We start from the raw sequence: 13296 nt of genomic DNA, 5'->3' as shown, positions 1-13296 counted from the left end.
TGATAACCTTCTTTCAAAGAGTACAGCGGGGGCCCTTCAGTTAATTACTGCAAATCACGCAGCATTACGGGAAGCTTTCTCAGTGAATGCTACTTCAATTGTAGCTCCACTCTCCCCGACCCAGCCCTGTTACCCTCACACCTCCTCCTTCCTCCTCCCCTACTGAAAAGAAGAAAAAAAAAAATCTGGACAAAGACTAAATTGAAGAATGTTTCAACCCCAAGGAGTAAAAAAATCTCAGGGGTCAAATGACAAGGAGAGGAGGGAAAGAAAATAAGAGTCCCTAATAAATCAGACTGTAAAATTCCCTGCCCAGGATCTTCCACAGGAGCTAAAGCAACAAATAGGAACAGACACCCAACAGGCTCGCCTGATTTGTTCTGTCTGAAATGAAACCCCTCACAGAAAAGAGAAGTTGCAGGAACATATTGAAACACCCAGACTTGTATCACTGACAAAGCGAGCAAAAATCCAACAAAGGAACAGACAGTTGAACGTATGGACTTCAATACTCTTTAAAACCACTGACCAAAACACCTCAGAGTAACTAACTCTCCCATCCCCATCTTCAGCTGGCCAAATTTTTTTTTTTTTTTTTTTTGAGACGGAGTCTCACTGTGTCGCCCAGGCTGGGGTACAGTGGCCAGATCTCAGCTCACAGCAAGCTCCACCTCCCGGGTTCGCGCCATTCTCCTGCCTCAGCCTCCCGAGTAGCTGGGACTACAGGCGCCCGCCACCTCGCCCGGCTAGTTTTTTGTACTTTTTAGTAGAGATGGGGTTTCACCGGGTTAGCCAGGATGGTCTCGATCTCCTGACCTCGTGATCCGCCCGTCTCGGCCTCCCAAAGTGCTGGGATTACAGGCTTGAGCCACCGCGCCCGGCCCAGCTGGCCAAATTTTAATAGCCTGCCCCTTGAAAGAAAAGTATACACACACATCACAGGCATTGAGACGAAGGAAATTAGAGGATCCGAAGATGAATTATGGAAGAGTAAAACGGTAACTTTCTCAGGGAGGTTGCGCCCAATGACTTTGAAGAAAATAATGAAAGCATACAAGTTTTAGGGAGAAAGCAAAATTATTTTCTCCAAAATCTAGAAGGTACAGTAAGAGGAGGGAGCCACTTCGATGCTCAAGGTTTAGTACTAATACAGATGGTACCTCAATGACACCACGAGTTCCCTTCATAAAAATGTGCCCTCAATGGATGATATTCTGACGAGGAGATAGAATTTCTATCCTAGTTTTTTTTGTTTGTTTTTGATTTGCAGAATAGGTGAACTGAGATTTGGCTAAGTTAAAAATGAGTGTCCAGGTCTCCGAGAAATAGATCTGGAGTCAAAAACTGAAAACCTTTTGTAAGTTTATTCAACACAGCACTTTGTCCCACTACTGAAAAAACAGGGTTTAATAGCTGTATGGAGAGGTGGTAGCCAGGGAGACCAAGAGCTGAGCTGTAATTAGCAGAACAAATCAGGATGCCAGTTTTAATAACTCCAGAAATTGGTTTAAGACTTCTTTAAAAATGTAAATCTACCCCTAATTATCTGAATGATGATGCTAATCTATTTATAAAGAATACAAACGCCTCTGACTGAATTATAGCTCTGAATGCAATCGAAGGGTACAGCTGACAAAGCAAGAGAAGAACAGCACAGCTAAGGTTTTACAAAGCTGTTTCTGGAACCTGAGACTTAACATTTAATTCCCTAGCAAATGTGCTAAGGTGCAGTACATTTTAAGTGGGTGTCGACTTGGATAGACTAAAACCATGTTACTCATACAGCAATTTTTGAGAAGGAGCCAAAAGTACACAAAGCTGCTCGCAATTTAGCAAGTACATGAAATTACAGATTATAAACACACAACACGACTACACAGTCTGCCGCCGTAGAGGTCAGATGGAAATTCCCTTCCTCAAGCAACGCATATGTTCAGCCGGCGAATCACAGAGGTCGCCTTGCTCTAATGCATCGGGTATCCGTGGTCATCAAAACAACAGTAAAAATAAAGTGAAATGGAGATCTCCAAAGAGATCTGTGTTCCATATATGGTGTATGTATTATGTGTATGTGAGTGATTGAGTGAAAGAGACAGAATGAGAATGCGTGTGTGTGTGTGTGTGTGTATTTTTTTTTTTTTTTTTTGAGACAGAGTCTCACTCTGTCACCTAGGCTGGAGTGCAGTGGTACGATCTTGGCTCACTGCAACCTCCTCCCAGGTTCAAGCAATTCTCAGGCCTCGGCCTCCCGAGTAGCTGGGATTACAGGTGTGTGCCAACACACCCAGGTAATTTCTGTACTTTTAATAGAAACGGGGTTTCACCATGTTGGCCAGGCTGGTCTCGAACTCCTGACCTCAGGTGATCCGCCTGCGTTGGCCTCCCGCAGTGCTGAGCCATCATACCTAGCCTGAGAATGCATTGATGTATGAGAGTGAGCACTCCACTCACCATTACCACAAAGTTAATATAAAAAATAGGTATTTGGGTTCCAAACATGACACTGCCTGAAGACGACAAGAGCTATCAACAAATACTACATGTGAACAACGCTGAAGATGGTACCTTTCATATTTTCTTTGCACAACAGCTTAGGCCACCCCCATCAAGAGATGCTTAAGTAATATATTTTGGACAGGTTTAAATGGAACTTTGCATCCACTGCAATAGGAGGGCATTTCAGAAATCCACACACAGCAGGAAGCTCGAAAAACACTTAGGAGACTCTTGTCAAGTCCTGCTCAGGATTAAGTGTCAAGCTTAATGTTTTTCAAAAATTCATTAGCTTCTACTCACCAGGGCATGAAACGATGATACGGAAAAGATTCCAAGGCGGCCCATGGCCACTTTCGTTGGTCGACTTGCAAAAGCAAGAAGCCTTTTGGGGTTTGGCAGCTCCCCACCCTGCAGGCTGGCTAAATAACAGCGGAAACGAAAGAGGTCCATTTGGAACTGCTCGAGATTTTGCTCCCAGACAAAGATCTACGGTAGTGAAAACACGGGAAAAGCAAAAGTGAGAACACGGGAAACAAATGTTAATATTTTCATCCTATACAAATCTACATGTCGTAAAGGCATTCACTATAATCCTAAGGAATAAACAACAGGTACCTAAGTTTCTTAGTTACTTATGTTTCCTTCTGCAAAGATCTACAGCCATAAATTCAGCATCATAAATAGAAAATGACAAGTTCTTCTGTTCCCTCCTATCTTGGAGTTCGTACTGGGGGCATGATAGGTCTGTCAACTCCAAGCTCTGGGCCACAAACACAAGACTGAAGAAGTAAAAAGGTAGAGATTTCCATCACCAGAGAACTATATGACTTAACAAGAGGTGGGTTTTCATATAAAGAAGAATGAGCTGAATTAAAGGCTAGAAGCACTTGACCAAGTGCTTTTGGGAAGAGCGTGGTAGCCTGGAACAAAGGGTGGAAGCGGAACACAAGACGGTGGAGACCTAGGCTCTGGAATACAAAGTTCCAGCTGTAGCATGTCTCTGAGACATTCCCTCATTTTTCAAAGTGGCAAAATAATACCTACCTCATAAGGCTGTTGGGATGTTTGAAAAAGATAATACAAGCCTAAGGACAAGGTCTGGCATAGAGCGAAGGCTCAGTGATGCTGACAGATAATGATGAATGGTTGAAATCTCCCTTTGTGCTTCGATAAAATATAGTATCACTGTACACACGTGTTCACAGCAGCACTGTTCGCAAAAGGTGGAAACAGCTCGAATGTCCATCAACAAATGGCCAATAAACACAACATGGTGTACACATACAACAGAATACGATTCAGCCAGCACTCAGGAGTAAAGTGCTGATGTATGCTACCACGTGGATCCACCTCCAAAACATGAAGCTCAGGGAAGGAGCCAGACACAAGAGGCCACGTACTGTGGAATTCCATTCACATGAAACACCTAGAATAGGCAAATCCAAGAAGACAAAACGGGGGCAGAGGCGAGCAACTGCTTCACAGGTATGGGGTTACCTTTTGGTGCAGATTAACACATTTCAGGGCTAGATGAGGTAGTGGCTGCACCACATTGTACACATACTCGATGCTACTGAATTGTTCGTGTTAAAATGGTTGATTTTACATTATGTGAATTTTGCGTCAATTTAAAAAAACACAATGTCAGGTAACAAAGGGAAACCCCAGAGGGAGAGAAATGTGGAAGGCCCATGTCAATTGTTCAAATACTTAAATATCATTTATTCATGCAATTATTTCCTAAGCATTAGGACAAAGTGTCAAAACACTACCAGATGGCTGTTACTGACAGCTGAATAGCAGGCAAAAATGTTCTATGTTCATTTCACTCAATCTTTTCTGTTTAGCATGAAATATACTTATGTACATATAAAGCAATTATATATATATATATATATGTATTTATATCTAGATATATAGAGAGATAGTCTTGCTCTGTCACCCAGGCTGGAGTACAATGGCACAATCTTGGCCCACTACAGCCTCCACCTCCCAGGCTCAGGTGATCCTCCCATCTCGGCCTCCTGAGACTACAGGTGTGTCTAATTTTTGTATTTTTTGTGTAGAGATGGGGTTTTGCCATGTTGGCCAGGCTGGTCTTGAACTCCTGGGCTCAAACGAATATGCCCACCTCAGCCTCCCAAAGTGGTAGGATTACAGGTATGAGCCACCACGCCCAGCCAGATATATCTTTTGAATGTACTTTACCTTTTCCAAATTAAGAATTCAAAATTTACTGAGGAGTCAGAAATGAGTCCCCACCATAAGAGAACTCCAGGTCAGTCTGATAATATGGGAAATGAAATTGCAAACTTTCCAGTTACACAGATCCCCTAGAACAGCACATCCTTGGTGGGGGCCAGGGGCTCCTCTATTGGGTTTCTGTCTTTCATTCAATGTAATATTGTTACATTTAGTTGTTAACAATCAGCTACGAACAGAGTGAAGAACACCGACAGTCACAATAAAGAACTCAGCATCCTGGATGACAGGCTGTTGAGGAGATATCTGATGATGTTTCACGATTCCAAAACAGCAAAAAAAGAAAAACAAAGAGACCTAACAATTTTGTCTGGATCTAAACACGGAAGAACGATTACCTGATCTAATATTGTTTTCTTTTTCTTTGAGTCAGTGACTGAAGACAGCTGCATTTCACCCATTTTCTTCATCTTTTCATCCATGTCAATCTTCTGTTCCAGTTTTTTGATCTCTGATTTCAAGAGTCGGAGCGTGTCTTCCTTGTGGTGGTGTCTTGCGACTGCAGTGGCGCAGGCAGAGTGGATGGCGGTGATCCAGTTTTCGAGCTCCGTCTGGCTAGTGGTCTGTACCAGGAAGAAGGGGCAGGAAGAAAAAGGCACCTCTTAGGAACTTAAGAAAAATGAACCGGAGCATTTCCAGAGAAGCACTGCCTGCCAGTCGAGGTGACAGGTCTAGACACCCATGGAGAGGGCTAACCTCACCTCCTCTTCCTTCAGGAAATTAGTAACAAAAAGTGAGTCTCAGGTCAGATGCCCACTCTCCCCTCCTCCCCTTCAAGGGCTGTCCTGAATGAAGCCACCACATCCGCTCACTCAATGTACTTATTGAATTCACATGTGAAAGTGACACTCCTAACACAGACAACTTGGTATCTACTCACGAAGGTGCCTGTGAAGTAAAGGTCGGTTTCCAGATAAGTCTGGTCAGTTACAGGGCATGAGTGGGACTGAGGGACATTACTGACACAGGAAGCTACAACAGCCCTGCCCTCGTGAACCACTGCAACCCAGATCCAAAGGTCCTATCCTGGTGCTAAGCAGCAAGACAGAACTAGGGCTGGGGAAGCGGTCAGGTAGCCAGAAGAAATACCGTCTTTGGGGACTCCATGGGAGCCTCTAAGAATTGCAGCCGCCCAACAACACTCCACGTGCTAAAAGTGGCCTGTTTGAGATGGGCATTAAGAAAATGGTGACCAACACCCACCAATGGTGACCTAAGTGGGACTGGTGTGACTCGGTGTTCTGAAAGGCAAGTCAGAATAGTTTTCAAGAGACAGCACGTGTGTGATAACTCACTACTAATGATTCTTTAGGAATTCAATCAATGAGTTTTTACAGGTGAGGAGATACTGGACCTTTTCAGGTATTCTCTTAAGTCCAGAGAGGTGAAACAAATGCTCAGAAGTTAGTGCATCTCAAGAAATAGTCTATTCAGCCACGACAATACTAAAGGAGCTACTAACATCATTTTTCATGCACAAAAACAAAAACACTTCATTGTTTTTTCCTTTGAAGCACCTTCTTAGTTTTCTGACTCATTTGAGTGTTGGCTTATAAATAAAATTCTGGGTTTTTGTTGTTGGTGGTGGTGTTGGGTTTTTTTTTTTTTTTTTTTTTTTTTTTTTTTTTTGGGAGACAGGGTCTTGCTCTGTCGCCCAGGCTGGAGTGCAGTGGAACGATCTTGGCTTACTACAGCCTCTGCCTCCCAGGTTCAAGCAATTCTCGTGCAGCCTCCCGAGCAGCTGGAACTACAGGCATGTGCCACCACGCCTGGCTAAGTTTTACATTTTTAGTAGAGATGGGGTTTCATCATGTTGCCTAGGCTGGTCTCGAACTCCTGACCTCAAGTGATCCGCCTGCCTCGGCCTCCCAAAGTGCTGGGATTACAGGTGTGAGCCACCTCGCCCAGCCACTTGTAAACAACATTTTATTAACAGGACCCCACCAGCACATGACTCTGTGCTGGCTGGCAGCTGGAACTTAAGTCAAGAGAGTACTTTATCTTTATTATTTCTGAATCGGATCAGGTTTGTATTCCACATAAGAAACAGCATCAAATATTAAAAATGGCGCCAACCAACAAAGTCACCTCCCACTGGGCAAACCTAACTGGTCCAGCAGTTGTTATGTGGATAACAAATATTTTGCCTGTGGACAAAGAAGATTTCAATACGCTAGACAATCCAAGAAGAAACAGCAGAAGCACCACCTGACAAAGCAAATGGAATCACTTTGCAAAGACTGAGTGGGAGGAGGCGAGGCGATAAAGACATTGGAAGCCACAGGTGAGGACTTGTAGATTGAGAAACTTAGGGGGAAAAAAATGCATGTCTATTTATGAGATTAAATTTGCTTCACTTTATGTTATAGTTATCTCGTCTTCGCAGGTCATGATCTTATAGTTTGTCCTTATGTATCACCTTGAAGTTCCACCAGAAAAAGAGAGGCCCCCCTACAGCTAATGAAAGCACCAAGCTTGTTCCTGCTGGTGTTCTGTACAAAGCTCGATCACTGGATCTCTCAGTGCCTCACAATAAGTGGGTATCTCGTTAGGTGGGGTTATTCCCCCCCACTTTTTTTTTTTTTTTTTTTTTTTTGAGATGGAGTCTCGCTCTGTCACCAGGCTGGAGTGCAGTGGTGCAATCTCGACTCACTGCAACCTCTGCCTCCCGGGTTCAAGCGATTCTCCTGCCTTAGTCTCCCGAGTAGCTGGGACTACAGGCGTGCGCCACCATGCCCAGCTAATTTTTGTATTTTTTTTTAGTAGAGATGGGGTTTCACCATGTTGGCCAGGATGGTCTCAATCTCTTGACCTCGTGATCCGCCTGCCTCAGCCTCCCCAAGTGCTGGGATTACAGGTGTGAGCCACCACGCCCAGCCTCGTTTTTTTTTTAAATTAGGAAAGGAACCAGCTCAGATGGAAAAATAATCTGGTAAGTATTTTTCCTTAAAAAAAAAAAAAAAAAAAAAAAACTTTCAAGATGAAAATACCCAGTGTTGGCAAAGATACGGAGTAACCAGAACTCCTATGCACTGCTGACTGCTGGCTGGAAAGTAAACTTGCACAACTGCTTTAGAAAGCTGTTGGATATTACTTACTAAAGTTGAATATATGTACACCCTGTGACCCAGAAAATGCACTCTGGGTACATATTCAAGAGAAATACATTCATATGCACAAAAAATATACACACCAGAACATGCACAGCAGCATATCATGGGTGAAACTGGACACCATCCAGATGCAACCAATAGGGGAATGGATGAATATGTGAGATAATCACACAATGAAATACCACACAGCAAGAATGGAGGAACTATAACTATAGACTAACACACATAAATCTTGCACACATCATTTTAGGGAAGGAATCAGATGCACTGCAGTATACATACTGTAGGATTCTATTTATATGAAGTACTGTATTAGTCCATTCTCATGCTGCTAACAAAGACATATCCAAGACTGGGTAATTCATAAAAGAAAGAAGTTTAATTGACTCACAGTTCAGCATGGCTGAGGAGGCCTCAGGAAACTTACAATCATGGCAAAGGGGAAGCAAACAACTTCTTCTCATGGTGGCAGCGAGGAGAAGTGCAGAATGAAGCAGGGGGGAAAGCCCCTTATAAAACCATCAGATCTAGTGAGAACTCACTCACTATCATGAGAACAGTATGGAGGTAACTGCCCTCATGATTCAACTACCTCCCAATGGCTGTCTCCTATGACAAGTGGGGATTACAGGAACTACAATTCAAGAAGAGATTTGGGTGGGGACACAGCCAAACCATATCAAGTACCAACACAGATAAACTAATATATACTATTAGAAGTCAAGAGGGCAGGTTTTTTTGGTGGGATGAGATGCAATAGGTAGAATCTGGTAAGAAGCATAAGAAAGGTTTCTGGGGTGCTGGCCACCTTCTGTTTCTTCATCTGGGTGCTGTTTACATGGGTGTACGACACGGGTGTGTTCAGTTTGTTAAACACCATCAAAATGTGCCTTTTCTGTGTATACATTAAACTATCATAGAAAGTTTCAAAGAACATCTTTCCAAGGTATATTATCCTAATAGTTGAGTATAATTTTTCTATAACTATGCTAAAAATATGATACTTCACATTTTTAGTTTTCATTAAATATTGTCCTTACAAAACTACAAAGGAAGTTCCAAGAAGCTTCATCCTTCTCTACCATTTCTTTGTCCTCCAAAGTGCCTGGTAGTACCTGATAAAAAGCTGGTTCCTTGACCTGAAACTTGCTTTCCATTTTGTTTGTATGGCTCAGTGGAAATGAGGAGCTTTTAGATTTTAGTGGAGTCCACGTCTTCACGCCTGTTTTTTCTTTGAGACGGAGTCTCTCTGTCGCCCAGGCTGGAGCGCAGTAGCAGCACAATCTCAGCTCACTGCAACCTCCGCCTCCCGAGTTCAAGGGATTCTCCTGCCTCAGCCTCCCAAGGAGTTGGGATTATAGGTGCCCACCACGACGCCCCGCTAATTTTTGTACTTTTAGTAGAGATGGGGTTTCTCCATGTTGGCCAGGCTGGTCTCAAACTCCTACCAGCCTCGGCCTCCCAAAGTGCTGGGATTACAGGTGTGAGCCACCCCGCCTGGCCATCTTCACCCATTTTTAAAGGATAATGTGGGGGCATCCAGATGCAATCCCTGCAGAGGTGCATGAAGCACTAAGGAGAGGCTATGGTTCCTGCACCAACACCTGGCAGGTGGAAGCTCAGGGGCAGTCCACGTCCATCTCTTCAAAGCAAACCTCTCTCATCTCTGCCTCAGTTAGAACCTCCTAGCCCCTACCCTCACCCCCTACTGATGGAGTAAGAAAAGGAAATACCTACAACCCTGACATAATACCTGAGTAACGGATAGAAAGATCTGAAATTTCTGACAGCAAGCTCGGTTGAATATATGTTACGAACTTAAGAATTTAAATAAAAATATTTATCCAGAAGGGACTCAGATGACCATTTTTCACAGATGGAGGGGAAAAAAGCCCAGAAAAATTAGGAAGAACACAGTCATTTATTATAAATCCCAATCTCCACCAACTCTGTTCTTAAAAAAAAAATGTTTTGGTTCTGTTTTTTTCTTGTTTAATATGACACACTGATCCTGACCCCTAGTTCTTGTTAACTGCTCTGAAAGCCAGGCTGCAGAGTCATGAGCATTACCCATTCAATAATAATAACAATTGTTATTATTATTATTATTTTAGATGGAGTCTGGCTCTGCTGCCCAGGCTGGAGTGCAGTGGTATGATCTCAGCTCACTGCAAGCTCTATCTCCCGGGTTCACGCCATTCTCCCACCTCAGCCTCCCTAGTACCTAGGACTACAGGCCCCTGCCACCACGCTTGGCTAATTTTTGTATTTTTAGTAGAGACAGGGTTTCACCATGTTAGCCAGGATGGTCTCGATCTCCTGACCTCGTGATCTGCCCGCCTCAGCCTCCCAAAGTGCTGGGATTACAGGCATGAGCCACCGCATCCAGCCATTATTATTATTATTATTATTATTATTATTATTATTATTATTTTAGACAGAATCTCACTCTGTCACTCAGGCTAGTGTGCATGGGCACAATCTCAGCTCATTGCAACCTCCGCCTCCTAGGTTCACGTGGTCCTCCTGCCTCAGCCTCCCTAGTCCCTAGCTGGGACTACAGGCTACTAAGGAACCACACACCCAGCTAACTTTTATATTTTTAGTAGAGATGGGGTTTCACCATGTTGGCCAGTCTGGTCTTGAACTCCCGACCTCAAGTGATCCACCCACCTCAGCCTACCAAAGTGCTGGGATTACAGGCATGCATCACCAAGCCCAGGTAATTTTTGTATTTTTAGTAGAGAGGGGTTTCACCATGTTGGCCAGGGTGGTCCTAAACTCCTAACCTCAGGTGATCACCCTGCCCCGGCCTCCCAAAGTGCTGGGATTACAGGCATGACCATTCAATATTTTGAGCTCTTCTCATTCTGGGAATATGAGAGAATAGACCTTTCTGACCCCCTCTGAAGCCAGGCATGGCCATGGCACTTGGCTTTTGCCAGTAAAATGTCAGTAGAAGTGACATCACTACTCAACTAAAGCCTGATTTGCTTTTGCCCCTTTGCCACAGTCACAGAAGCATTGTGTCAAGATAGAGCTTCTGTCTGCCTGGATCCAAAGAGTCTAGGATGAGTACGGCTCTGGAGCCAGCCTCGATCATGCCAGGAAGGAGAAAGCACGTTCAACCACTGAGATTTAAGTGCTCCTTACTTCAGCATAATTCTACCTGTCCTGACAGATCTCCCAGCAAAGTAGGAATTCCACTGCAAAACAGGGGATGTCTCAAAAATAAAGGAGTCTGTGTAGTGCACGTGGAAGCCCAAGAAAGACCACAATCTGATACGTTCTGTGGAACAACAGCCTTTTGCTCTCCCTGTTTAATGAAAGTGGGTCTTCTTCTTCCCTCTGTGTGGACCGCAGCCAAATTCAGCCAATAGCAACACACTCCATTCTGACGTCAGAGAGTTCACCTTTGTCTTCCACTTAAGAAGTAAAAATGAAGGAAGCTGACCAAAGTTAAACACCCTTTGAATGGTATCTATTTAATTTTGGCAAAGCAGCTATCCTGGAACTTATAAAGAAAGACAGTGGTTGCTAGGGGCCGGAGTGAAGGGGATATGGAATGTTGTTAAGTAATGGGGACCGCGCTTAAGCTTTGTATGATGAAAAAGAGTTATGGGCTGGGCAGAATGGTTCATGCCTGTAATCCCAGCACTTTGGGAGGCCAAGGTGGGCGAATCACTTGAGGCCAGGAGTTGGAGACCAGCCTGAGCATGGTGAAACCCCATCTCTACTAACAATACAAAATTAGCTGGACATGGTGGCACATGCCTGTAGTCCTAGCTACTCGGGAGGCTGAGGCACAAGAATTGCTTGAACCTGGAAGGTGGAGGTTGCACTGAGCCGAGATCATGCCACTGCACTCCAGCCTGGGTGACAGAGTGAGACTCCATCTCAAAAAAAAAAAAAAAAAAAAAGTTCTGGCGATTAATAATGGTGACAGTTGCACAACAGTATGAATGTACTTAATGCCACTCAACTGTCCACTTAAAAATGGCTAGATGGTAAATTTTATGTGTGGTGTACCACAATTTAAAAGAAAAAAATAATTATAAAATAAAAAGAGCCCCCAAACCTAGAGAAACATATACAGAAATGTGTGATGACAGCTGTATGAAAAATTTAGCCATCAGCCCTTTTCACCATTAAGTATGCCTCAGTTCCCCCAAACTTTTTAAAAATCTGTCAATGGCTGAAGGCAGTTCCATTAGACAGAACTTTGGCTCCCACTGTCCTGTCTAAATAAAATGACAGCCCCTACCATTCTCTATCATTAAGCCAAATCAATTTCTCAGAAGGACAATTCAATAAATGAGCTTTTCTGCAAACTTTGTCCTTTTGCAGTGGCAGGCAGGGAGCTATGTGTCCACAAGAGAGGAGACGAACTCTCCATTGACTGCTTTCAACAGCTAGTTGGGTGGAGAAAAGTCTTGCAACATTTTTTGACCATTCATTGGCCTAACACCTCAACTGGGGACTCCTGACCTGACACAATGTTGTTCCTCAAGGTCTCTCCAGGATATAAATTCTGACATGCTAGAAAAAGCCATTTGAAGCCACTAACCTTGCCTCCCCTTCTTGAACCAGGCAAGGTTAGTTAGGGACATCAGATTCATGAAGGGTCCCTTCGTTAGAATCCAGAGGTCAAAAAGGCAGGAAGGAGAGACCACCCAATGGTACCCTCTCAACTTGCTAACCACAAATCACCTTCCATTAAACAAACAGCAGCAGACAGGTAAAGAGAGAGTGAATTTTGTGATTCTTCCTTTGCCTTCTGGGGATGCTATAAATACTGTATACAGTTCAGTGAAGGGAATAAGCAAAGTTCTTGCCAACAGACAAATATAATCAGCAAAAAATGCATTTTGCATAACAGCCCCTTTGAGTGCAGAGATAAGATGAAGCTCAGGGCTTCATTATGTATTTAAATAGATCCAGCTTCAATTATCCAACGGCATGGAGGACACTTGGTGATTTCAGATAATCAATGGTTTACGTAAGTGGCAGGAAAAGGGAAATTCATTTTAAACACAAGAAATACTAGGGAATGTATGCCAAATCTAGGAAACTAAAATTTTGGATAATCCAAGTTTATAGAAGCACAAGAATAATTGTAAAGTAGGTCAAACGTTTTCATTTTAAAAGAAAAAAAAAAGAAAGTTACCATTTTTTAAGAGGCTAGATAGGAATAAAGTTCCAGTGTGAATTCTTAAAATGCTTTTTCTTGTTGATTCTACACTCATCATATTTTGTTTACATAAGACTTATTTAAGCCATTATTTTTAATATCTGTAAAGAGAACTTAAGGCCAGGCATGGTGGCTCACGCCTGTAATCCCAGCACTTTGGGAGGCTGAGGTGGGATCACTTGAGATCAGGAGTTCAAGACCAGCCTGGCCAACATGGTAAAACTCCATCTCTAC

The 13296-nt window shown here is 43.4% G+C and overlaps 1 protein-coding gene across 27 annotated transcripts in view; it reads right to left on the bottom strand.

Moving 5' to 3' along the window:
- TIAM1 (TIAM Rac1 associated GEF 1) overlaps positions 1 to 13296 on the bottom strand; it is a 441123-nt gene that overhangs the window by 103374 nt on the left and 324453 nt on the right. For all 27 annotated transcript variants that reach the window (XM_045389226.2, XM_074034149.1, XM_065541421.1 and 24 more), the window contains 2 exons: positions 5097 to 5321; positions 2797 to 2982 (listed from right to left, as the gene is read on the bottom strand). In XM_045389226.2, the coding sequence (XP_045245161.2) occupies positions 2797 to 2982; positions 5097 to 5321 (411 nt within the window). The remainder of the gene's footprint in view (positions 1 to 2796; positions 2983 to 5096; positions 5322 to 13296) is intronic.

Source organism: Macaca fascicularis, chromosome 3 (assembly GCF_037993035.2).
Source record: "Macaca fascicularis isolate 582-1 chromosome 3, T2T-MFA8v1.1".
NCBI lineage: Eukaryota > Metazoa > Chordata > Mammalia > Primates > Cercopithecidae > Macaca > Macaca fascicularis.
This window is presented reverse-complemented; position numbering and strand designations above follow the sequence as displayed.